This window comes from Oppia nitens, unplaced genomic scaffold (assembly GCF_028296485.1).
Source record: "Oppia nitens isolate AA-2021 unplaced genomic scaffold, nextdenovo-longstitch-racon4-pilon3 scaffold1_pilon_pilon_pilon, whole genome shotgun sequence".
Taxonomy (NCBI): Eukaryota; Metazoa; Arthropoda; class Arachnida; order Sarcoptiformes; family Oppiidae; genus Oppia; species Oppia nitens.
Window position 1 is genome coordinate 9194723 of NW_026533199.1, and position 24800 is coordinate 9219522.

The 24800-nt window shown below is 27.3% G+C and overlaps 8 protein-coding genes across 10 annotated transcripts; 2 read left to right on the plus strand and 6 right to left on the minus strand.

Moving 5' to 3' along the window:
- Positions 1-431: 431 nt before the first annotated feature.
- On the minus strand, positions 432-2961 carry LOC128951208 (P-selectin-like). Its single transcript, XM_054296458.1, has 11 exons — positions 2946-2961; positions 2715-2889; positions 2260-2642; positions 2070-2183; positions 1957-2010; positions 1839-1893; positions 1602-1771; positions 1122-1532; positions 733-1050; positions 507-677; positions 432-442 (listed from the first exon to the last, which is right to left on the minus strand). Exons 1-11 carry the CDS (start codon positions 2959-2961, stop codon positions 432-434), a joined length of 1878 nt encoding a protein of 625 aa, XP_054152433.1.
- Positions 2962-3304: 343 nt separating this feature from the next.
- On the minus strand, positions 3305-3993 carry LOC128952399 (alpha-crystallin B chain-like). The gene has a single exon (XM_054297794.1). The coding sequence runs from the start codon at positions 3870-3872 to the stop codon at positions 3381-3383; it is 492 nt and encodes a 163-aa protein (XP_054153769.1). The 5' UTR covers positions 3873-3993; the 3' UTR covers positions 3305-3380.
- A 454-nt stretch (positions 3994-4447) lies between these two features.
- LOC128951209 (alpha-crystallin A chain-like) lies at positions 4448-4957 on the plus strand. Its single transcript, XM_054296459.1, has one exon. The coding sequence runs from the start codon at positions 4448-4450 to the stop codon at positions 4955-4957; it is 510 nt and encodes a 169-aa protein (XP_054152434.1).
- A 370-nt stretch (positions 4958-5327) lies between these two features.
- Positions 5328-7613, minus strand: LOC128951210 (regulator of G-protein signaling loco-like). Its single transcript, XM_054296460.1, has 7 exons — positions 7509-7613; positions 7343-7429; positions 7094-7240; positions 6362-7009; positions 6093-6296; positions 5488-6018; positions 5328-5336 (listed from the first exon to the last, which is right to left on the minus strand). Exons 1-7 carry the CDS (start codon positions 7611-7613, stop codon positions 5328-5330), a joined length of 1731 nt encoding a protein of 576 aa, XP_054152435.1.
- A 1078-nt stretch (positions 7614-8691) lies between these two features.
- LOC128951213 (carbonic anhydrase 6-like) lies at positions 8692-10985 on the plus strand. Its single transcript, XM_054296461.1, has 4 exons — positions 8692-8761; positions 10191-10348; positions 10412-10732; positions 10800-10985. The coding sequence occupies exons 1-4, from the start codon at positions 8692-8694 to the stop codon at positions 10983-10985; spliced, it is 735 nt and encodes a 244-aa protein (XP_054152436.1).
- Positions 10986-12080: 1095 nt separating this feature from the next.
- LOC128951717 (elongation factor Tu-like) lies at positions 12081-14092 on the minus strand. Of its 2 annotated transcripts, XM_054296977.1 has the most exons (4): positions 13943-14092; positions 13477-13819; positions 12523-13412; positions 12081-12455 (listed from the first exon to the last, which is right to left on the minus strand). In XM_054296977.1, exons 2-4 carry the CDS (start codon positions 13790-13792, stop codon positions 12243-12245), a joined length of 1419 nt encoding a protein of 472 aa, XP_054152952.1. In that variant the 5' UTR covers positions 13793-13819; positions 13943-14092; the 3' UTR covers positions 12081-12242. The 2 variants fall into 2 exon arrangements, with proteins under 2 accessions (XP_054152952.1, XP_054152953.1); XM_054296978.1 differs by lacking the exon at positions 13943-14092 and having other exon boundaries at positions 13477-13916.
- Positions 14093-15693: 1601 nt separating this feature from the next.
- Positions 15694-20537, minus strand: LOC128951716 (zinc finger protein Xfin-like). 2 transcript variants are annotated; one of them, XM_054296975.1, is made up of 4 exons: positions 19953-20537; positions 17092-18610; positions 16380-17021; positions 15694-16296 (listed from the first exon to the last, which is right to left on the minus strand). In XM_054296975.1, the coding sequence occupies exons 1-4, from the start codon at positions 20385-20387 to the stop codon at positions 15779-15781; spliced, it is 3114 nt and encodes a 1037-aa protein (XP_054152950.1). In that variant the 5' UTR covers positions 20388-20537; the 3' UTR covers positions 15694-15778. The 2 variants fall into 2 exon arrangements, with proteins under 2 accessions (XP_054152950.1, XP_054152951.1); XM_054296976.1 differs by having other exon boundaries at positions 16183-16296; positions 16375-17021.
- A 1662-nt stretch (positions 20538-22199) lies between these two features.
- On the minus strand, positions 22200-23853 carry LOC128951214 (zinc finger protein 236-like). The gene is made up of 3 exons (XM_054296462.1): positions 23174-23853; positions 23092-23116; positions 22200-23032 (listed from the first exon to the last, which is right to left on the minus strand). Exons 1-3 carry the CDS (start codon positions 23735-23737, stop codon positions 22200-22202), a joined length of 1422 nt encoding a protein of 473 aa, XP_054152437.1. The 5' UTR covers positions 23738-23853.
- Positions 23854-24800: the final 947 nt, after the last annotated feature.

Consider the following 24800-nt stretch of genomic DNA (forward strand, 5'->3'; position numbering starts at 1 on the left):
TAAATTTATATAAAATGTATTTATTGTTTAATAAAATTGTCATTTTTATATCCACAACAAAATTAATATATTAATTGTAAATTTTTTCTAAGTGTTTATTCATATTATACGATAATTATTTTTATGGATGTTTAATTATTTTATTAATTATGGAAAATTTTAATTGTTAACTGCTTGTAAAAATGGAAAAGTTTGTTTAATTATTTTTAATTTTTTGTTTATAAAATATTATTTATTTACTGTGTTATCCATTAATTATTTATTCATATGCTTTATAAGTACTGAATAAATAAATATCAAATATTTGACAGAATCAGAGAAAGATATATATATACAGTATATTCTCTATTAAAGCTTTAAGCAAACAATTTATATGAATATTTTAAATAAACATTAAAAATCAAAACCCTTTAATTTAAATATATACGACACTAACCAATACCTTTAAAAGTGAAAATTGTAATTAAATTTAATAAATTGGATAAATTGATAGACTTTAGACGTACTAATACAAGTGGGCGGTGGGACAGACCATTGACCTCTTCTGCATAATATCGATCCAATGCCTACTAACTGATAGCCTTGATTACATAAGACACGACATATATGTCCCTCAATTCCTGGCACACACCAGCCTTTTGTTTGACTACCCGAAGGTATCACTATAGGAGGACATTCTGTAAACAATACATTACTTAAGATTTAGTGTTAAATTATTTACAAAACTATTACCTCTTAGACATCGAGGAACTTGTCCTATCCATCGTCCATTTGATCCGCAAACAACCGTTTGATTGCCGATAAGTCTGAAACCTCTATTGCATTTGATAGCACATGATTTACCGATTTGTGGTAAACGACAATCACCATAAATATTGCCTCCAATTGATTTGACAATAATTGGAGGACAGACACCTGAACTACCAGAGCCAGATACTGTAGCTTTGCTATGAGCCAAACATGTTATTTTCATGTTAAGTATATCAGGATTACTCCATTTACCATCCGAAGTGCAAATCACATTTGGTATAACTGGTGTCAATTTAAAACCTAATAAACAATTGAATAAAATTATATTTATTATTTTAATAATATTATTATTATTCATATAATATGCAAACCGTTTGGACAAATAAATTGACAATTTTGCTTATAAATGCCTGGAGTACAGACACCTTTTAGGGAACCGTTAGGCTCAGGTCTAGTCAAAGATGGACATTCAACTGGTTTACATTTAGGAACTGCTGAACTCCAACCTTTAGATTCACATTTTAATTGCGAGTTTCCCACTAAAATATATCCATTTTGACAAATCACTTGACATATTTGAGACTCGGTTGTACCCCTCACACACTGGCCCTCAAAATATCCATTTAATGGTGGATTAAGTGCCTGACATGTTGTTTGTTCAGACATACAAACCGGTATATCTTTATCCCATTTACCATTTTTTAAGCACTTGATATCATATATTTTGCCATTTTCACACATAATTTTACAAATTTGATCAGGTTCACCAATTGCACAATTTTCTAGATAAACACACGTTTAATAAAATGATTAAAATAACATGTAACTAAACTGTAAACAGTAAACTGTACCTGATAATTTGGAATTTTTAATATCAGAAATAATCGGACATTTTATAACTTCATTTTTAATACATTTGGGACAACACTGTCTGTCCCACTGTCCGTTTGTCAGACAAGTATATATTGAATGTCCGTCCAATTTATAATTTTCTCGACATTTGTATTCACATGTTTTGCCACTTTATAAAACACAATATTATTATTATATGTATTAATAATATAAAAAAGTAATTTTTATTTAAAAACCTGATTCCCGACTCACATATACCCGTCCGGATACTGTTATCTATTTCTTTCAATCCTTTAAATTAAATTATAAATATAATGGCAATGAATATAATTATAATAGTTATTTACTATATACCTGAGCAAGTTATGGCAGTATATTCACAAACAGGTAATATATGACTCCAATTACCTATTATTTTAAAGAATTAAATGATACCTTAAATAAATTATATAATATAATAAAAATACCATTTCTTTTACAGGTGATTGTCTTTGATCCCATTAATCTGTATCCCTTATGACAAACAACACTACAATTATCGCCTGGTTTACCATATTTGCATTGTTCAGGTATTTCAAAGTCTATAAGAAAAATAGTGGTTTCAAATATATAATATAATTGTATTTATTTACTGTATTTAAAAAACAATAAATAAACCTCCGTTTTTAGGTACAACTAGTTTTGGACAATTTTTAATACATTGAGGAATATCTTCTAAATTCCAGCCATTTTCAGTGCAAATAAGACTTTTGTTAGGTCTAAGTTTGAATTCATCATAACATTTGACAATACATTGGTCATCAAGTCTGGCATTTTTACATTTGCCTTCTGTATAGCCATTATTCGGTGAAGTTATAGTCGAGCACTTTCTTTGACGGGACACACAAATCGGTAATTTTGATTGTGTCCTAATCGGCAATTTTGATTGTGTCCAACCATCTTCAGTACAAACAATTTGTGGTATATATGGAGTCAATACAAACTCTGAATCGCATTCAATACTACATTGTTGATGAAGATCAGGTCGTTCGCAGTGACCACTAATAAATCCATTATTTGGTGCAATTATATTAAAACATTTTGATTTTACATTTTTTATTATAATTTTACACTCAGGTATGCTTTGTGGTTCCCAACCATTGTTAGTACATCTGATAATTGGTGTGTTAGGGACTAAATGATGGTCAGAATCACAACCAATACTACATTGTTGGTGAAGGGATGCGTGATTGCAGTGACCGCTCAAATAACCGTATTTCGGTCCATCAATATCTCTACATATTTGACCTGAAAATTAAATAAAATTTTATTTTTTGACTAATTTTTTTGGTCAAAAAACTTACTTAGAATTAAATTCATTTTAAACAATTCAAATATAAGTATAAATGTTTGTTTGATAAAATCCATATCATTAATATTTGAATTAAAGTTATTTATCCATTTAATTATTTTTTATAAATTAAAACATTCAAATATTATAATATTATTTAAAATTATAATAAATAACTTTATGTTATATTAAACAGTATTTATAAGAGAAAATTTAAATGATTTATTTATTCAGTTTATTTATAATTAAATACAGAATTAAAATGTTGCGTTAATTTAAATCATTTTCTATAACCGTAAATACAGTTATGTTTATTTAAAATTATTAAAAAAAGTTAAAATCAATTAATTATTATAACATTATAAAGTATAATATTAAATAAAGAGGATTAATATAATTAAGAGATTAATATTACAAAATATTAAATAATTTAAAGTAAAAAACTTTTTCATTTATCATTTGATCCGTTGATAGCAATAGGAACCACCCTTTCTTTGCCCATCAAAAGCGGTAATTGTTGTTTGTTGGCCACAATAGTTAACACACCATTTGGTTTGAGACTTGAAACGACATCCTCTGGTTTACATCCATCGGGTAAAGCATATCTGCGAGTGAACTCACGTGAGACCCATCCATGACTATCACATCTCTCCTCATGTTTTCCGTGAATTTGAACACAATTGCCAACTGTTTTGACCTCAATTTCTTCGGGCTTGAAGTGACTGACATCCAAATTAACTGAAAACTTGTCGGCCGTGTTGGCCACTTGTGATGAATCAGTCGATTCATTAATTCTGTTCATCGATCGGTTCAAGACATCGTCAAAATCTTGTAAATCGAGACCAAAATGTTGTCCAAACAAACTTCGCGGCCAATCATACCGATCGCGGTATCGGCGGTTCAAAAATGGATGATTTGCTAAAAACAAGTCCAATGACATCGCTTTGATAACAATTATACAAATTATCAAAAAAATTGCTATAATATCGAAAAAGTGTTGAAAATTTTCAATTTATTTGTCACAACTTTAAACAAATTTTTTTTTCGTTTTCACTGTTATATACTTCAAGTGTTTCACTGCACGGCTTATATATAGTGTTATGCAGTGAAACGCGAAAACTCTAGAAATGTCTATAAAATTTGCTGTCAATTCATTGCTATGTAAATTGTATACTAAAATTGTATGCCTTTTAGCCATACATTGCAATCACTTATTGTAACGCAAGTCTCGAACATTCATAAGCATTGACTTTAAATGTTGTCATTCAAAGCATAGCATAGAGTTCGCGAAAATTCCAGTGCTTTCGACTTCACTGCAAAACACCTATATATATGTTGAGCTCCGGTTTGACTGACATTGCATTGAAAAAAAGTTAGAAAAGTTATATAACTTTTGTTGCGATTATCTTTCAAATAAATTAATCAATTGTTTGTTTTTTGATATATATATATATATATATATATATATTTGTGAGTCAAGAACTATATTATAATTGAAATTATAATTACGACATAATGATGTATCACATGTTGATGCCGTGTACGCCATTTATCGACTATTGGCCCGAGACTATGCTAATGCTGGACACGGATCAGTTAGCAAATGCAAAACCAAAAAATCAAATGAGACGACCAAATGATGATAACCGACAAATAGCTAACTCATCACAAATAGCTAATAATGTCCACAAATTTATTATTCGTTTGGATTGCAATCATTTCAAACCAGAAGAACTTGAAGTCAAAACTGACGGCAAATTTTTAAAAATTCATGGAAAACATGATGAAAGATGTGATACTCACGGATGGATTGCACGTGAGTTCACCAGAAGCTATGCTCTGCCCGATGACTGTGACTCCGATACTGTGGTCTCCAGTATTAACTCGAAAGGCATTCTTACTATCGAAGCGAAGAAAAAGTCGAAAGTCATTGAAGGAAATGAAATCAATATTAAAATAAATGTCATCAATGGTAACGACATAAAGGATAAGACAAATAATACCGATAACAACACCAATAATTAGATAATTGTTTCAAAAAGTTATTTAATTTAATTTGAGTGCATTTATTACAATATTATAAGTTACTATTTTTTATGTTTGTTATTGTAATGCATTTGTAATTGTATTTAATATTATACTGTATTTTATTTGACAATACTTAATTAAATATCATTTTATTAATAAAAAATATTGTATTTATTTATTTATACCGGTATTATCTATTAATACTATTGTAATTTATACTAATGTATATATTAATAAATCATACATTAATCAATTTAACTAAAACTAGATATTTATAATAAATAAAAATGTTAATTATATTTGTATTAATTATTAATATCAAAGAATTGTGGAATTTTATCGATGACTTCAATCTTTGGTTTTGTTACTAACTTTTCTGCAGAAGTTTTGTGATATTTAGATAATGTTTTAATTGAATTTAGTTTTTCGCCACAGTTTTGTTCATTTAATAAATTTTCTGATTTTTCAATTTTATTATTTTCTTTGTTCTGCTTATTATAGTTAATATTTTTATCATTTCTGCGAACATGTCTTTTATCGTACAACTGATCCGACATCAGAGTTGTTGAAGACTTTTTGTCTGTTGAATCATTTGATGTTTTATATTTTGGCGATTTGTTTGAATGACTCTTTTGTTTATATTCTTCGTTATTATATTTTTTAGTCTGTAATTCAAATGAATTGTTGAATTCGTCATTAAATTCTTCGGGAACATTCAGATTGTTTGATAATCTCAATTCATTTCGATAATTGGGAACCGTTTGCGAACTCTTAAGCAAATCATCGAAAAATGCTTCCGATTTGTTTTCATCGTTGAAAATAATGTCCGATATATTCAAGAAATCTCTGTTTTTCTTCAAACTCGTTGTTTTAATGAAATCATTTTTCTCATTCAAAAACTGTGACAATAGTTTTCTGTCCTCTAAGTTATTAGTATTGAGAATTGCTTTCGAGTCTAAGCTTTTAGTTTCATTGACTCCATTATAGGTCACATATAACTTACGATTGTCGGCACAAAATATTGGCACATCAGGTGCTAAAAGTTCATTTGTGTCGCACTTTAATCAATAATAACAATAATAAATGGTTTTAATTTAATAATTTATTCAAATAATAATATTATATAACTTACAAATTGAATGGAAAAATAATCGGAATCGTATCGGGGATTAAATTCCATTAAAATTGGATTTAAGACTTTAGCGCAGATTGTCGATGGCTTAGACTTAACATTGATGACCAATCCGTTTGGCAACTTTACATCAAATGTTATTCTTTGCTCTACTCGTATCTCATTGAATGTCATATGCAAAACATCACAATTAAGATCCAATGCCTTAAAAAATATATTTAATAAAAATTAAAAGTTAAATTAATAATTAAAAAAAATACTAAAATTACAATATCTGAATTGACAGGAAAGGCTTCAAATGCTGTATAATATAAAAATTTTTTCTCTAAAAGAATTTCCAATAAATTTTTCAGAGTTTGTGATTTCGTTATTTTGACTCTTTCTTTCGGACCGTCGCTAAACATAACGGTCAGCGACCGGAGCGCTGGACTACTGAATTGGGCGACAAGATTATGATTATTACGATTTGGTGTCAAAGATATATTTGATTGAATCCATTGAATAGATTGCATTTGTGTCGATCGCATGTCTTTTTGTCGACATTTTATGGGATGAGATTCATTTGGACTACAAATAGTTGAAGAATGGTTTAGACTATTGAGACTATTATCACAAATTAATTTATTTTTATTGATTAGCCTTTTCTTTGGACTTAAATTTTTCAAAAGTTTTTGTTTATAAATTCTTCGATTCATTTGATTATTGGTTTCAAGTTTTCTTAATTTTTTGAATGCATTTTGTCTGTAACGAGAACTAGTTATTGGATTGACTTCTTCTAAATTCTTAATAATTGGTGAATAACAACACTTTTGGGCACTTTTAACAATATTTTCATGAAAGGCATTGTCACTCATATTGTTGTTGTAAAATGACTTTAGAAATCGTTTATAACAATCATATTTCATTAAATTATAAATCTGTAAATAAATTAATAAATTAATAATAACAATAAATAAAAAATTAAAGTAATTTATTATTATTATTATTATTATTATTAATACCTGTTTTTCCGGTACAGCAAATAACTCTTGTTTGGGATCTTTGAGATTGTCTTCTACTGAATGAATGGCAAGACTGTCGACATTGACTGCATCTGAAGCCCCGGCACTCAGGTATTTATTGTATATATGTTTTGCAAACTCCACCCTCTATTCAATAGTAATGTTAATAACATAATGTAATAAATAAGTTATATTTAATTATAGATATATCAACAACAAAATTGTTTATAATAATTAGAAAAAACTTACTTTTTTATTATCCGTAATTTTCTTATACTTTTGACAACACATCCAAAATTTAAGATTTTCAATACTATACTCTTTATTGAGAAACTCCTATTTATATATAATATAATAAATAATATGATTGAAATTAATCAGATTTGTTGCTTAAAAGTGTAAAATCAAATCAAACCGAAAACAATTTGACACCAGTTTTGTCGTTCAATAGTTTGTCGAAATCATGGATCCAATCGCACAAAAATTTAATATCTTTTGACAATTCATTTGTTAAGTCCATTGCATTCAATATATATATATATATATATTCTATACTTTTATCATTAAATTTTTATTAATATACAACTAATTTATTTATTTCTAACAAATTTAGCAAATCTAATAAATAGTAATTTATTAAATTTGTATAAATATTTAACTTATTTTTTTTGTATTTATATATTTGTGTGAATTTAAAAAAAAAAAAATAATTCACAAAACTTTTAAACCGTTTCACAATATTATACGACAAAAATGTTGTTTGAATATTGAGAGTCAAAGAAACTATTGGCTGAACTAATGCTTCAATTGAGGAACAGATGTTAAGGAATGGCATAACGTATGGATAACTGGAATGACTGCCACACGACCTATCCGTGCGTTTCAATGCATCAGTGCTTTCCATTGCACCAGTAGTTTGGTTTTCACTAGTAGTTTGTCTCACATAAGAGACATATTATACTAATGATAACTTTTTTGGTTTTTAAAAAATTATTATTTGAATTTTATAATTGCCTATAATTTAACGATATGTTAATTGTGTAATTAGTTATCTAATAGAGTATATAATGCAACTATGATTACAATTAATAGAGTATTTATTAGTTATATTACTTTTATATACTAATTATATAAATTTAATTATGATTACATACTTAGGAATAAATAGATTATTAAATATATTAACATCTTAATAAATTTGAATAATAGTAAAAACATTTTTACATAACCTTTATTTTAAACATTATTCAAATTATTACAATAAAAAATAGTGTAACTAAATAACTAAAATAATGATAATCTTTAAATTAAAAAATTTAATCTTTTGTTTACACAAATTTTTGTTTAACAAAAAAACAATGTAAGAGGAAATCCATACATACGGATGTGCAAAGATCCCACTCTCTATAGTATAGACTCTATATATAGTCAACAAATTATTTTAACATTAATAACAGGAGGCTAAATGTCAAAATTAATAAATTAACAGTAATTATTTCAAAAATTTTAATATAAATTCTATACAAATGTTTAAATAAATTTCCTTTTGTTATTTCTATCTCATTGTCATAATTATATATTTTTAAAATACATTAGAAATGATATTACAATTGAGTTTTCTATTGATAGGACTGTCGGCAAACTTAGGTCAAGAGTGGACTTACGATGGTATGTATAGAGACTCTATAGTGTATCTAATAATTATTTAATAATAAATAAAGTATTTATTAATAATTATTTAAAACTGTATCAAATTGTTGTTATAATAGTTGCTAAAAAAGCCAAATAGTTATTTTTATTATTATATTTATTTTTTAATTGCATTAATTTTGATTAGATTGGATGATAAAAATAAAATTTCATTTTTTTCTTCAAATCTCAGGCGCTTATTATCACTTAAAATATTTTTTATTTTAGAAAAATTTCTCAATAGTTCTATTATTAACTCAATAGTTGTCAAAAAAAAATCCAAATAATTATTGAAATAGTTATTTATTTATTTTTAAATATTTGCAATCATACAAGTGATAACTGATTCGCTTGTTTTCAGCATATTTTCAACAATGATTTACACAAATATACTAATTATTTCTGTTGTTAACAACAAATAATATAAATTAAAACAGTTTTATATAATTTTGTACCACATATTGTAATATTTTATATTTTATTTTAGTATTATAATTTAAAAACGACGTTTATTATAACAAAAAATGCATTTCTAGCCATTTTTTAAATAAAGTTTTCAAAATAGTACAGTATATATTAGTTTTTTAAATTGTATAATACAAACAGTACATTGTACTGTATTATACAAAGTCAAAATTCAAAACTTTATATTTTCCAACCCTGGTATTTATACAGTTAAATATGAGTAAAAATTTATAATTAATAAATTTTAGATATTGTATGTATTAAATACAGATTAATAGATAATTTATAATCAGTGATTATATGATAAGTTAAAATATATTAAAATAGTTAATATCACAATTCATTATTTTACATATTGTTAGATAATTAGTAAATTAGATAATACTTTACATATTTTTTTGTCATCATTTCATTTCTACTCTTTTAGTGACTTTTAAGACTAAATAAAAATTATTTTCTTTTTTTAATTAATATTTAGATAATATTAAATTTATAATTAATTTTTAAGTTTACTTATATCGAGTAATTATTTGACATTTATTTAAATTTATTTTTGATAAAATATTTTTATACTAAACAGACCAAAAAAGTTGGAAACTATTGTATCGAAATTGTGGTGGATATAGACAATCGCCAATTAATATCAACACTAAACAAGTTATTAAAAACCGTTCAATTTTCTTGAAATTAGTTAATTATAAAACACCACAATTCAATATAAATGCCAATAATAATGGACACACAGGTTAATTAATACTTATTTTTTGCATAATATATAATATAAAAATTATATTAAATACTATTTTACATAATCAGTTACCTATTATACTGTATTGTACAGTATATAAAGTTAGTCAATATTTATTTTAATTATTGAATTGAATATTTTTATTTAAAAATTTGTATATACTGTACGTAATACGTATCTAAACACAAAAAACAGTAAGATTTACATTAAACTCTCGAAACCAAAGACCTGAACTGACGGGAAGTGTTGTCGACAACAAAGTCTATGTGTTTGAAGAGTTACACATTCATTGGTCTGATAATAACTTAGAGGGTTCTGAACACTCAATAAACGACTATTTTTCATCGGCTGAGGTTTGTTTGGATAAACGTTTCAATACTAACTAAATTAATGTAACAAAAATTATCAATTATTAGATACATTTTGTTCACTTTAATCAAAGATATGACAGTTTGTCGAAAGCCAGAGATCAAAGGGATGGCTTAGTTGTTCTCACAGTTTTAGTGCAATTGTCTAGAGTTGACAACAAAGCCATTGAACCACTTATAAGAGTTTTACCACAAGTTTCGCGATATAATAGTTCAGCAATCGTTAAAAATGCCTTAATATTAGAAAAGTTATTACCGATAAATAAAGAGATCTTTTTCACATACAAAGGCTCACTGACTACACCTCCATGTAGTGAAACCGTAAAGTTTATCATATATGCTGATCCCATACGTATTAGTCCTTTTCAAGTTTGTATTATAAAGTAATTTATATGACAATGAAATTAATCAATTTGTTAAAACTTTTTTTTAATAGTTAAGTCAATTTAGACGATTACATGAAAGACCTCTGAATGGCAGAAGTTTAAAGATATTTAGTAATACTCGAGATATACATCGCAAGAATAGTAGGATTGTTGAGGTATCAGATGTTAGATTTGGTGACACAAGTTCTGGTAGTGATGTCGATGATTTCGGTGGCAATAATGATATTGATTACTAAATGAATATTATTAGGTATTTATAACAAATAAATTATATAAAAAAAAATAAATTATTGAAAACTGTATTATACTATCGATTTATTTGATAATATTCTGCTATTCTGATTACAAAATAAAATACAGAATAATATAAATAAATAGTTGAAAGTTTGTAAACTCATTCGAGTTTTATTTAGTTAATTGAAATAAAATAATATGCTTTTCTCGTGAATTAGTTTAAAAAATATTTTTAAATTTACGAATTTCTACAATTGAACTACTATTGCATTAAAACACAAATTGATACAAAAAAAAACTTTCCAAAAAGATATTTGATTTTATCGTTTTTTAAAAAATGAAGATAACTTTTAAGTCATTTGATTCGTTCATAAAAAGTGAGACAAATAATCAAAATGAAAGTCTGAATAATGAGAATATGGCCGACAAAGAGGTGACAGATATGAGGATAACGGGTTCACTCATACATATCTATGACGCGTCTCTATACCTAAAGACAACGCTAAATGATACGCGATATCAATTGGCCCAACAGTTCATTGAGGACATCCTATCAGATCCGCCGTCACCACTCAATGCCTTCATTTCAGTTCATATAATTGTAGGTCAATTAGAGTTTCATCGTAACTATCTGTCGGCTATTAATATAGTATTTATGTATTACTGGGATATTGTCCGCAACGACAACATTATTAACAAGATTTTACTCAATTTGGAGAATAGCTTTCAATTTGAAAATACATTTATCCGCGAAACCATTGTTAGGGCCGACAAATGTCTCAAAAAAATTGAAAAAGAGATGACAACTATCAGTAAGACTATAATGACGGCGGATATCATTATTTGGAGATATTGTGAGGAATTGAATCAAATTAAGCTTTGGTCCGACAAAACCAATGTTAACAGTATAACTAAAAATAATTGCAATCAAGTCTTTAATATTAATTAATTTTTATATAATGTTATTAATATATAATTTTTATATACTGTAAATATATAAAAACATTTTATATAAATTCAATAAAAATAAAAAATATATATAAATTAAATTTGATAGTTTCGAGTTTTATTTAACATAAATCAATGATTAAATTATTACAATACTTAATAATAATAAGTATTACTTATTATGATTATAACTAATCGTTTTGGTCATAATCTAACGTTTAATTAAATTTTGACTGAAATGCCAAAACGGTTTGCGTTAAGAAAACAATTATGATTTCAATTATGTAATAAAATATAAAAAATTTTGTTAGTTAGGGTGCCTTCTCTTTGAATGCCTCTTCAATCTCAGCGATCCTGCGCTCCATTTCATCCTTTTCCTTCCGAGACTTTCCTTTTTCAAATTTGGTTCTCTCTTCAAGTGTCATATCGGCCAACACTTTGGTGACAACACCGGTAGCTATTGTATTAGTTTTATCTCTTATAGTGAATCTGTCTCCCTGTTCAAAGATCATCGGTCGTAATAACTGTCAAAACAGATTCAATACCACATTACTAATAAATAATTTCAATTGGCATTCGTTTGGGACATACCTTAACAGACACGTGTGAATCTTCTCCGGGAAGCATCATATCCTTACCGCTGGCCGACAATTCAGCCAAACAATCCCATGTTTTGCAATACATTTGGGCTCTTTGGGTGTTGAGAAATGGTTTAGGAGTACCTCCCTCTTCCTTTTTAAGCATATATATCTGAGCCTCGACCACATCTGCCGGTCTGAATGTGCCCGGAGCTCCTACAGCCATTCCACGGCGAACTTGATCTCGTTTAAGGCCACGTAAAAGTGCGCCCAAATTGTCGCCGGCAACCGCCTCGTCTAATGTCTTGTGAAACATTTCAATACCGGTGACAACTGTTTTATGAGAGCGAGCGTAACCTAATACTTCTACTTCGGTTCCTTTTTTAAGTCGGCCTCTGTCTAAACGACCCGTTACTACAGTACCTCTGCCTTGAATACCATAAATGTGTTCAATAGGCATTAAAAATGGTTTATCTATATCGCGAATGGGTTGTCGAAAATGGTTATCAATTGTGTCCAAAAGTGTAACAATTGAAGTGCGGCCGATGTCATCTCTTTTGCCTTCCATAGCAGCCAAAGCTGATCCAAAAACAAATGGCACGTCGTCTCCCTTATAGCCTAACTCAGTCAACAGTTCTCGTAACTCCATTTCGACTAATTCTGTCATTTCAGTGTCAGCCGCGTCTACTTTATTCACATAAACAACAATATCTTCGATACCGATCTGTTTGGCTAATGTCAAGTGTTCTCTAGTTTGAGGCATAGCTCCGTCGGTGGCGGCGACCACAAGAATAGCCGCTTCCATCTGATTGGCGCCGGTTATCATGTTTTTGATGTAATCTGCGTGTCCGGGACAGTCCATATGCGCGTAATGACGGGCACCGGTCGCATACTCCACGTGTGCTATCAATACAATCAGATTAATACAAATGTCAATAACTTAAGTCTGAACGCATTCAAGACAAACCTGTATTGATAGTAATGCCTCTCTTTCTCTCTTCGGGTGCATTATCAATTTCGTCGTACTCTTTAACTTTGGCCAACTTTTTCTCGGCCAACACCTTAGTAATGGCAGACGTAAGTGTTGTCTTTCCGTGATCTACGTGACCAATGGTTCCGATATTCATATGCGGTTTATCTCGTTTGAACAGTTTAGGACCACCAGGTATTGGAGGACCAGCTGAAGACAGACATCGTTGAGCTGACAGACAACCAATCGACAAGTATTTGGCGGCCAAATGATTGCCGAAACCACTTTTCAGACACAACAACAACGAAGACATTGTTTGTTTTCTTCAATCAATTAACAGCTGATAATGTTTTAGGTAAGAAAAATGTGTGAAAAATGTGATATCAAAACAATGATTGCATCAGAAATATGGATCAAATGGTGACAATTAAGACAATTGTGTGGACACACATGCAATTAATACCCGATTTTATTGAAGGAGTGTCCGACACGTGACTCAAAGTAAATAATAATTCAATTGATTTAAAGACAAATAGACTTTCCGTTTGTTTGATTCACTTATTTGTAAACAAAACTTTCGGTTTAGAAATCAATTGGTATTACAATTGATATAATAAGTGCAGAGATGGCGATATAAGTCATCATAAATTGACTATAATTTGTCATCAATTTAACTATTTTTTAATTAAAACAAATAATAATTTTATTTAAAAATTAATTTAATAAATTATTTTTTTCAATGTTTTTATAAATTTATTTTTCCAAAAAAAAAACAATTACAATTATAATAATTATACAGTAATATAAAGATTTATTTTGTGTTATGTATATCAATATTAATAAATTATTTTAAAAATATTAACAACCTTTATTATAAATTAATAGTACATATATACTGGTAATTGCTATCTTAAATTTATTAATAATATTAATTACAAATGTAATTTATAAATATATTCAACATTAAATTATAAATATGTCAAATTTATATACAATCTGTTTATATATATATATATATTTATAAATTATAATGAAATATATTATAAATTATGACTAAAAATATAGAAACTCATTCGTTAATGTATTATTTAATTTTAATATAATAAAAATGTTATTAAATATTTATTTACATAAATTTTATTTAATAGAGAATAACAAATTTAATTATGCCAATATTATAAAGTAATAGGTTAAGTATATATACTAAATTAAGTTTTATAATGATAATTAGTTATTGTTTGATTTAATCAAATTAATTACAAATATATTTAATTGTATTATATAGCTATAGTCATATTAATTATATGTTTAATTCTATTTATAGATACTTTTTTGACATTTTGTGTTATTGTAATACAGTATACGATTGCTTAATTGACAATCAATATTAATATCACGTTTATGATAATCACACAATTATCAAATGGAAAGTATCTCATATTGAAAAAATAATACTTAATTATATTTAATTTTATCTAAATTTTAACTTTTGATTATTGATAGCAAATATAAAGCATTAGATAGAAGATGGATGTGACCATTAGTTATCAAATTTTAAAAATTGTATAAAATATTTAATATTTCATTATCTTATCCAAGATTTTGGTCGATTTAAAAACATTTAACTTTCTATCAAATCGATTATCCCATATATACTCTACTGTACAGTATTGTCTAATTCAATAATTTCCAAATAGTTTATAATCCATTGTAATTTAAATTTTGTCGAAATAACTAAATAATGTCAATTACAATACAAATAAAATTGTTATAATTAATGTATTTTAATATTTTACGTTATTAGCATATTTCAAATGAAAACCAATTTAAAAATAAGACTGCACTTTAGATTTTTTTATTAGTTTTGATTTTATGGTTTTATTAAACATTAAATAATGTATATTTTATAATCTCCAATAGATATTATCCATATATTACAAAAAAATTACAAAATAATATTTTAAAAATAAAATGTATATAAATTGGTAAATACACGGTTAATCAAAATGTATATAAAGTATAATCTAATACATAATAAAGTATATATTATATATAATCATAAGTATGACATTAGTTAATTTTCAAGCTATTGGGTAATTTCAATAAATAGCATTTTAACTAATTAATTAATAATTCATCAATGTATTAATAACGTTTATAGTAATTAATTTTACCTAAATGTCAAAATTATATTTGTGACAAATAAGGGCACAAATAGACTTAAATCTCACGGAATGTTTAATTATTTACAGATAAACAAATTGATTACATAAAGCAATCATTTATAACAAATATGTATTTAACTAAAAGGTAAGGTTAATGGGTAACTAAATGGTACTAATTGTTGGTATTGTCGGGTATTAGCCATTAATTTATGTACAGATGCCTCATGACGTCTAAGCTTGTCTTTGACGATAAAACTTTTGCCACAATTTTCGACTTCACATTTAAACGGTCGAGTATTGGTATGTCGTCTCACATGAATTGTTAGTTTATTATTATATTTTGAAACATAAGAACAGTTAGGAAAATGGCATTTATAGAGCCGGACACCGGTGTGTGTCTTAGAGTGTCTCAATAGTTCAACACTAGTGGCGAACTGTGCGCTACAGTCACTCCAACCGCAATGAAACAGTTTTTCTCCGTTATGTTTTTGAACGTGACTTTTAAGAGCTTCGGCATTGACTGCAGTATAATAACAGTGCGGATATTGACATTTAAATACCTGTTGCCCAGTGTGTGACATCATATGAATGGTTAGATTTTGCTTTTTATTGAATTTGGCGTCACATCCCTTCCAATTGCATTTATATGGTCCTTAAAATTATATTTTAAAATATAATTACTGATAATTTATCAAAAAATAACAAAAAAAATGATAGATTTATAGCTTGCCTTACTTTGACCCAAATGTTTATAGACATGTATGACTGCGTAACTGCTCTTTTGTGTTTTGAATAGACATCCATCCCATTTGCATTCATACCAATTGCCATCATTTTTCACTATTTTATTGATATATTTTTCAACATTTTTTATCGATAGTATACCATAATTAGAGTCTTCGCAGACATCGTCACCTCCTTTGATGGCATCGACAGTCATTGTTTCTTGTGATTCAAAATTATTCAAATTAATAGTCGTGTCCTCCAATTCACTGATAATTACTTGAGGCACTAAGAGATCCATTTCGTCATCATTAAAGTCATTATCATCTTCCATGTCGTCGTTGGCAACTAACGGTACGACTTCTTTATTATTATTGTTTGGAGAAAGCAAAGCACTGATAGATCTTTCATTGAATTCATTGCGAGCTAACTCTTGTTTGTCCATTAAATCATTGGACAAATTATGTACTTTTTTAGTATCTGTAAGACTAATCTCTAAATCGTTATTTTGATTATTTTGAATTAAACTCAAAAATGCCATATTTTGTTCACTAATTGATTTTTCCAGATTTTTCTTAGCGTGAATTGATTTGTGATCTTTTAATTTCCAAGAATCGGTAAATTTTTTATCACATTCATCGCAACTGTAAGGACCTAATGAAAACACACAATCATTAGCTGAAAAATATTCAATAATAATAATAAAGTTATGTATATATCTTACGTTCACCGGTGTGTGAGCGCACGTGACGAACCAAATGATTGCTTTTATTTGATCCATAATTACAGTCTTTCCATTTGCAGAAATAAAAAGTGATTCCATTGACTTTGCGTCGCTCAACATATTGTTCCACATTCTTAATAGACATCACTATATCCACAGGACTTTTACCTTTAAAAGTCAATCTATTCGTAGGCGGTGTTTGAAGTGTTGGCATTGCTGGAAGTGGTGGCGAACATAAACTTTGCAGTAAAAGTTTGTTAGGAGTATAATATGTTAGATTGGGTACAGTAGTCACTGGTGTTGTTGTGGTAATATTACCAGTGTTTGGTATTGATGTATGATTGGTGCTTACAGTAGTCGATACATTAATATTATGACACAGTTTGTGATCTCTTAACTTCCAGCCATCGGTAAACCTTTTACCACAACCGGGAACATCACAGCAATGGTTTCGATCATTAGTATGACTGCAAATATGACGAACTAAATGATTACTTTTGTTACTAGAATAGGAACAGTTAGGCCATCGGCAAAAATAACGGGTAAGACCGTCCACTTTTTGGCGCTCGACATACTGTTCAACATTTTTGATAGACATCACCACTTTCTTGGGGGTCACTTGTTGTGTCATTTGTTCGTCACTCACATTAAATGTAATTTTGTTGAGAGATGTATTGGTCATTGAATTGGCATTATTTGTCATATTTGTCGAACCATTCGCCATAATTTGCATCAAACTGTTCACTTCGTTAACGATTATCTTATTGTCAATATTATCATTAGTTTTATTGTTGAGATCAAAAAACAGATCGACTGAATTTCTATTATTGGTGCCAATAGTGTTAATCACTTTTCTATAATGAGTTAATTGATGCTCTTTTAGTTTGTAGGCATCACTAAATCGTTTGCCACACTTTGGCCACTCGCACTTAAACAGGCGCTCATTCACTGCCAGTCCATGTAATGTCTGTATATGTTTTAATATTGTATGACAATTATGAGTACTGTAACTGCAACTAATATTTTTACATCTATACCACTCTTTTCCATCAATAAGTATAGTATCAAAGTATTGTCCAACATTGCTGACAACTTGATCAGTACCGGTAGTTGTGGTCACATTATCCACATTATCAACAGTTGAATCGACTTCACTAACAATACATTCAGGTATTAACAAACTTAAGTCACAATTTGAATTGTCGTCATCGTCTTGAAGATCATTTTCTTGCACTTCTTGACTTAGATCTGTTCTAACAATAGTTGTTTCATTCATCTTATCATCAGTTGAGGAGTCATTTAGTCTTTTGTTATTTGCATTAAGCATTTCAAAAAATAGTTTTAATTTTTGATCATTTTTGTTGACATCATTGGAGGCACTGGCAGTAATAGACATTGCTTTTCGTTGATGTGTTAATATATGATCCTTTTGTTTCCACGAATCGGTGAACTTTTTGTCACAATTAGGCCAACTGCATGAAAATGGTCGTTCCCCGGTATGCTTACGTATATGTCGTACCTAATCAATACATATTATAGTTATTATTTTGGTACATAAAATATCAATATTTAGATACATATTATTAAATTACAGGTATTTAAAAAAATATCATATAATTTGTATTTTAGCATACCATAATTATATAAGAAAAAAATATTTTAGTAATTAATGTTTGTGTTGTTAGTTAATTAAGCGATTATCTTAAACCAAATAATATATATTATATAATTATATATACGTATTAAGTGTATAATCAAGTTTATCATCAATTTATTTCAAGAGAAAATTTATCCAAATTCTGTTTTTTTCTTTATATTTTGAGATTTATTATTATTATTATTTGTTAACCAAAAATGGACTTACAATCAAAGTTCAATCAATTAATACTATCTATCATTTAATAACTATTTAATAATGTGTACAAAATTTAATAATAAAAACTAATATAATTAAATTATATTATTTAAAAATGTTTATAATACTAAAAATCCATTAATTTGTAACTTAATATCTAATAACAGTAATATTTTTAAATATAGTCAAACTTGAAAATATTTGTTCAATTATTTAGGTGTTTATATGATATGCCCACAAAAAATGGAGTTCAATATAATGTTAGGGCGAACCCAAACCCGCTTTTGGTTGGGCTCTCAAAGATTAGACTGTAAACTGATAGCTGCGGGGGGTCTCTATCAGTCTCAACCAAAAAAACATGAATTCCTCAATACTAGGAGGGGTCGCTTACATACAGCAGTCAACGTATCATATCATTTACAATTTAATTTTTGCTATCACTATAATAATATTATTAATTATAAAATAAAAGAAAAATTTCTATAAAAAATTGAAATCAATATATAAAATAGTAATAAAAACATAAGTTTACTGTAAAATTTTAATAATATAATAGATTTAAAATAAATAACAAGTACAGTATGTGTACTGTATATGTTTAACCCATAATAAAGGGTGTATTTGTGTTATTTTATTTATTATATTATTAAAAAAAATTTGCCTAAATATACGACAAAATATATGTTAAAAATTAAGTCACGAAATGTTTAGTTAATCCCATATCTAGATATGAGTGAAAAGAGAGAGGTTTGTGACAAAAATTTAGGTCAAACCCATGCATTTGATAGAGGAATAGGGTGTATACCATACATGAGTGAGGCATAGGGTGGGGGCCACTCTCTACTTAATGGGGGAGTAATTGGCAACCATTAAAATGGTGGTCAAAATAATTGGCACAAATGGCTAATAAATTAACACATATTACTGTTTATTAGGATTTTATGGATTAATTTAACAAATATTGGATTAATTAAAGTGATAGACAGAGACAAATAGACAAATTTACCAAATGGTTAGATTTATTGCTGGCGTACTGACATTGTTGCCATTTGCAGTGATACCAAGTAATACCATTAATCTTTCGGCGTTCAACAAACTCTTCAACATTACGGATACCATCGTAAACATGGCCAGCGTTACGGCCATCAGTGTTGGCGGCCATCATATCGGTATCAGTTCTAGCGATCAACACTTGTTTGGCACAATCATTGACACTAATTGGTGGTAATTCACTGTTGATATCATGTCTTTGATTATTATCATTGGGACTCAATGTAATACAAAACTTATGGTCACTTTTGTCGACTGATTCTTGTGTTGTTTGTTGATCTCTCTTCAAATGTGTGTCCAGAAAGTGGTTGTCTTCAAGTTTTATCTCCCAATCGATGTTTTGTCGCTTAATATCCAATAATTCAGACAATAAATTGAAATCATTTGCCATAATTTTGTCGACAAATACATTAATTTTCACACATTTTGTTTGACATTTAAATCGCTGTTTATATCATATATACAGCAATGATATGAATCAATGAAATACTTTTGGGAAATACAGTGACAGTAATGTTGTTGTTATGCAAACACTCATACACTCAATGAATTCATTTTGAAGGCGTTTCTAACAATACGGGACGGTATCATCATTACAACAAACTTTATATTTATATCATATTTAACTAAATTATTATTATTTCTATTAATTAGTTAAAACAATTAAAATATTCAATTTAATTCAAAATATAATTTAAAATATTTATAATAGTTATTTCAATTGTATATAATTTGTTTAACTTAAAAATTCTTATCAACTCAATAGACAAAATATTGAATACATGTATAAGAAGTGTTTTAATTTTATTTTTTAGTCAAATATTTAAATAAAAGACTATTACTTACAAAGTTTGGTATACAAGTTGTAGATAATACAACACATATGCAATTATTTTATATTAAATTATTTTTAAATAAAAATATCAGTGACTAATTCAATAACAAATATAGTACTAACAGTTGGAAAAATATTCATAAAATGTTTGTTCTCTAATATTTTACTCTCGAGAGAAAACATACTAAAAATCTTAAGTAAAAAATAATATATTTATAATTCTTTAAAAGTTAAAAATAAATTGCATATTATTGAGTCTCAAATTATAATAATATCTGAAAAGCTATTTATTTATCAATTATAATTACTACAGTATGATTATATAGTTATTTTAAAATTAATCAATTATATATATATATATATATATATATCAAGAGTATCCGGGTATTTTGTTAAATATATTTGACCCACAATAGCATATTAAGTGATCATCAAAATACTCTTTTATATACTTTATTTATATTAGTGTTGTTTATTATAATAAATTACTGAAAAGATGAATTTGAATAAATAATTTATATTTATATATATTCTATATTTTAAATAACAACTAAATTTAACTCTAATAAAATGAAAATTTTATTTATTTTACTTTTACTGATAAATTATAGTATAATTAGCTATAGTTTTCCAATAATATTAGAAGCGAAATACATTTGGAAATATGGGGTGAAATTATTATTATATATTTTTATATACTGTATTTGAATAATTGATTGATGTATTTGTTTTTACTACAAAAAGGACCCCAAATTTCTATACCCGTATATAAATAATATACCGGCGGATGAATGGAGACAAATACAACATCGAAAGGTTGGCTCTTATTCATGGCTCAGAAACAATCTACCATTCTTTGGATAATTTGAATAATAAATAGTATTATTATAATAATTTATTATCAAAATCAATATTATATATACCAGTATATATATACTTATTAAATATTACAACTTTAAAAATTATACAAATTAAATATATATATATGCTATAAATATGTTATATTTTAAACTACAGTAATATCAATATTACAGCAAATAAACATTTTGTATTACAGCAATAATTATTCAATTTGATATATAAAACAATTTGTGCCATTATATGGCTTAACAATACACATAACAGTAAACAACTATAACTAAATTTACTAAAATACATATAAAAACATTTTTTTCTTATTTAAACTCTTTTTAATAAATGACAAAAATATAAAAAAATAAAATCGTATTAATAAAACAAAATATAATCCATTATATTTTAAAAATATGATAAGTAATATAAATCTGCAATTTATATCAATAATGAATATTATTAAGAAGATTCATCAATCAATTCATGATAAGTAATAGAAAATAGATTATTAAGAGACTATAAAACGCTTGTTTTGTGACGATTTTTATGCAAACGAAGTGTCTTCTCATTGAATGCCTTGAACTGACAGTTCTTATAATTACATTTTAATAGTTGTGGGGCTCCTGTATGTGACATTTGATGATTGATTAGCTGTTGTTGGTCAGCAAAACTAGCGCTGCATTGATCCCAATTGCAGGTAAATAGACTAATATTCAGATGTTTCTGAATGTGTGTCATTACATCCTTTTGTTCGTGTGATCGGTATTTGCATTGACGAGGATTCCAAAGACAGACATACCATAAGATTTTATTATATTTTCTTTTAGTGATATATTTTGTAAAGCAATCATTTTCAGTCTTATCTTCATTAGTTCTCTCGTAAAACATTGTGTTTTCTACTTCAGCTTCTTCTTCATTAAAATGAGTTTCCGGTTCTTCAATCTCTTCATCTTCGTTGTCCTGAACATCGTCATCGATGTAGTCGTCATAATCTTCTTCAAAATCAACATATCGTGGATTCTTTTTGGCCGTTCGTTTAGGAACATCTCTTCTCTGACTTGTAGGTGTAGTGGCGTACGGATTGTCATCATTGGTTCCATTCATAAAACTTGGTTTAAATATTCTTAATTTAGAATTATCGTCGCTGTAGTCATCAAAATAGGTCTGATCGGTGACGTGTCGTTTAGTATTTTGTTGATAAGTATTGACAACTTTAAAGGAGTTCCTATTACCGATGCGTTTCAAAATAATCTTAGCCTTTACGCCGTGATGTATACGCAAATGATTTTTAAGATTACAGGCAATCGTAAATGGCTTTTGACAATAACCACATCTGAATGGCTTTATTCCTATAAACAGATAAATGAGAGATCAGTCTGAAAAACATCAAACAAATTCAAATGTTTACCCAAATGACTGCGGATGTGATTGACCTGAAAAATCATAATTTACATTAATATAAATAAAAACAGTTATCAATTGATACATACGATAGCACCCGACCATTTACTACCGTAAGTGCAAGTCAATGGTCGGTCTGGTTGGTGGTAATGACACGAATGCCATACTTTTCCGTGTTTTCTTGTGGTCATTATGTATGTCCGGACACTTTCTATACTGCTGTCAATTTTACTCACTTTCACTGGTGGTATGGTTTTCTTCTTAATCATCTTCACTGATCGACTTATCCGTGTCGACACTTTTGGCACTATTGATGTTGACGTTGTATTTGTCATCAACTTATCTTCACTATCGTTGTCAACATTTGTGTTATTGTTTTGATTTGTTGTGTCAATATTTATGTCATCAGTGATGGTCAGTCCTGTTTGCGGTGGCGATCGGTTATGTGTGGCCACAGCAGTAATACCATTATCTTCACTATGCGAATAGCATTTGTCGATTGAATGCTGGTTTAAATCCAAGAAAGTGATTCCATTGACTTTACAGATGACAGTCTTGCAGTTCATTTGTTTGGCCATTATTTCGGTGGACAAGTCATCGACGATACGATTACACGTGTGTTGTGTGTATGTGTCGTGAATTGAATCAATCATTGACTGCAATATTCATGTATTCAATGCATTCACTGACAAAACAATAACAAAAGAGAGACATGTTTTCCAATGTATTTCCAATGTATTCAATGTATTGCACTTTGGCTTAACATTTCAACCACTCGTCAAACATATATTTAACGCTTTTTAATGCTTTTAAAGTATGTTTGTATCCAATCAATCAAATAAACAATCAATTAATTAATCTATCAATCATTTTATGCAAACATTAATAACAATCAAATAAAACTGAATGTTAGTTATTTAAAATTCATTGATTAAAAAAATATTAAATTAATTTATTATAAAAATTTATTTTATATATTTTAATATATATTTCCAACTCATTTCTACCAAATAACCAAAACTATTATCAATTTTAAACAATTCCAAACCGATAATAAATTTAAATTTTTAGATTTATTAACTATATTTTAACTAAATGTTTACCCAAATTATGGTAATTTTCAAATTATCACATTATTTTGTCCATAAAATCAATTTTATTATGTTATATCCAATTGACAATATTTTCTAACCATATCTAATAAACTTAACTAAGTTATACTGTACTGTATTATAATAAACAGTTATTAAAATGATCAATGTCGTTTTGAATAGACAACTAAACAACAAAATAATGAAAATCCAATTGAAACCAAAAATCTTTATTTAGTTTATATTAATTCAATTGAAACAAATAATTATTTGGGTTTTCGGAAACACTTTTTTCGTTTTATTGTCCAATTTATTTAACATATGAATTATTATTACAATTTATATCTATTATTAGTAATTTAAAATTATTGTTTAGTAGAATAATATGTTATAATGTAGTAACATATTTATTAATATAAATTTTTCAATATCATACACTACTTAAATCTATTAATGGATTTTTATTCAAATTGTTACATACTGTAGATAAACAATTATTTAAATAAATTTAGTTACAGTATAATCTCAATACACAATAATTAACTTTTTTTTATAATTACCGTAATACCAAAATATGCTAAATCAATATTACAGATATACGTATAGACTTATATAATATACAATA

Excerpts from the sequence above, each read along its gene's own strand:
- LOC128951208 (XM_054296458.1), bottom strand. Across the intron at positions 1,051-1,121 it reads TCAATTTATTTGTCCAAACG|GTTTTAAATTGACACCAGTT; the intron begins GTTTGCATATTA and ends ATTGTTTATTAG. Across the intron at positions 678-732 it reads AGTTCCTCGATGTCTAAGAG|AATGTCCTCCTATAGTGATA; the intron begins GTAATAGTTTTG and ends TATTGTTTACAG.
- LOC128952399 (XM_054297794.1), bottom strand. The coding sequence starts at position 3,872 with ATGTCATTGGACTTGTTTTTAGCAAATCATCCATTTTTGAACCGCCGA.
- LOC128951209 (XM_054296459.1), top strand. The coding sequence starts at position 4,448 with ATGATGTATCACATGTTGATGCCGTGTACGCCATTTATCGACTATTGG.
- LOC128951210 (XM_054296460.1), bottom strand. The coding sequence starts at position 7,613 with ATGGACTTAACAAATGAATTGTCAAAAGATATTAAATTTTTGTGCGAT. Across the intron at positions 7,430-7,508 it reads CTGGTGTCAAATTGTTTTCG|GAGTTTCTCAATAAAGAGTA; the intron begins GTTTGATTTGAT and ends ATATATAAATAG. Across the intron at positions 7,010-7,093 it reads TTGCTGTACCGGAAAAACAG|ATTTATAATTTAATGAAATA; the intron begins GTATTAATAATA and ends ATTTATTTACAG.
- LOC128951213 (XM_054296461.1), top strand. The coding sequence starts at position 8,692 with ATGATATTACAATTGAGTTTTCTATTGATAGGACTGTCGGCAAACTTA. Across the intron at positions 8,762-10,190 it reads TCAAGAGTGGACTTACGATG|TAAGATTTACATTAAACTCT; the intron begins GTATGTATAGAG and ends CACAAAAAACAG. Across the intron at positions 10,733-10,799 it reads TACGTATTAGTCCTTTTCAA|TTAAGTCAATTTAGACGATT; the intron begins GTTTGTATTATA and ends TTTTTTTAATAG.
- LOC128951717 (XM_054296977.1), bottom strand. The coding sequence starts at position 13,792 with ATGTCTTCGTTGTTGTTGTGTCTGAAAAGTGGTTTCGGCAATCATTTG. Across the intron at positions 13,413-13,476 it reads AGGCATTACTATCAATACAG|CACACGTGGAGTATGCGACC; the intron begins GTTTGTCTTGAA and ends TTGTATTGATAG. Across the intron at positions 12,456-12,522 it reads ATTCACACGTGTCTGTTAAG|TTATTACGACCGATGATCTT; the intron begins GTATGTCCCAAA and ends CTGTTTTGACAG.
- LOC128951716 (XM_054296975.1), bottom strand. The coding sequence starts at position 20,387 with ATGGCAAATGATTTCAATTTATTGTCTGAATTATTGGATATTAAGCGA. Across the intron at positions 18,611-19,952 it reads GCAATAAATCTAACCATTTG|GTACGACATATACGTAAGCA; the intron begins GTAAATTTGTCT and ends TGTATTGATTAG. Across the intron at positions 16,297-16,379 it reads CTATAAACATTTGGGTCAAA|GACCATATAAATGCAATTGG; the intron begins GTAAGGCAAGCT and ends TATAATTTTAAG.
- LOC128951214 (XM_054296462.1), bottom strand. The coding sequence starts at position 23,737 with ATGATTGATTCAATTCACGACACATACACACAACACACGTGTAATCGT. Across the intron at positions 23,117-23,173 it reads GTAAATGGTCGGGTGCTATC|GTCAATCACATCCGCAGTCA; the intron begins GTATGTATCAAT and ends ATGATTTTTCAG. Across the intron at positions 23,033-23,091 it reads TCACATCCGCAGTCATTTGG|GAATAAAGCCATTCAGATGT; the intron begins GTAAACATTTGA and ends ATCTGTTTATAG.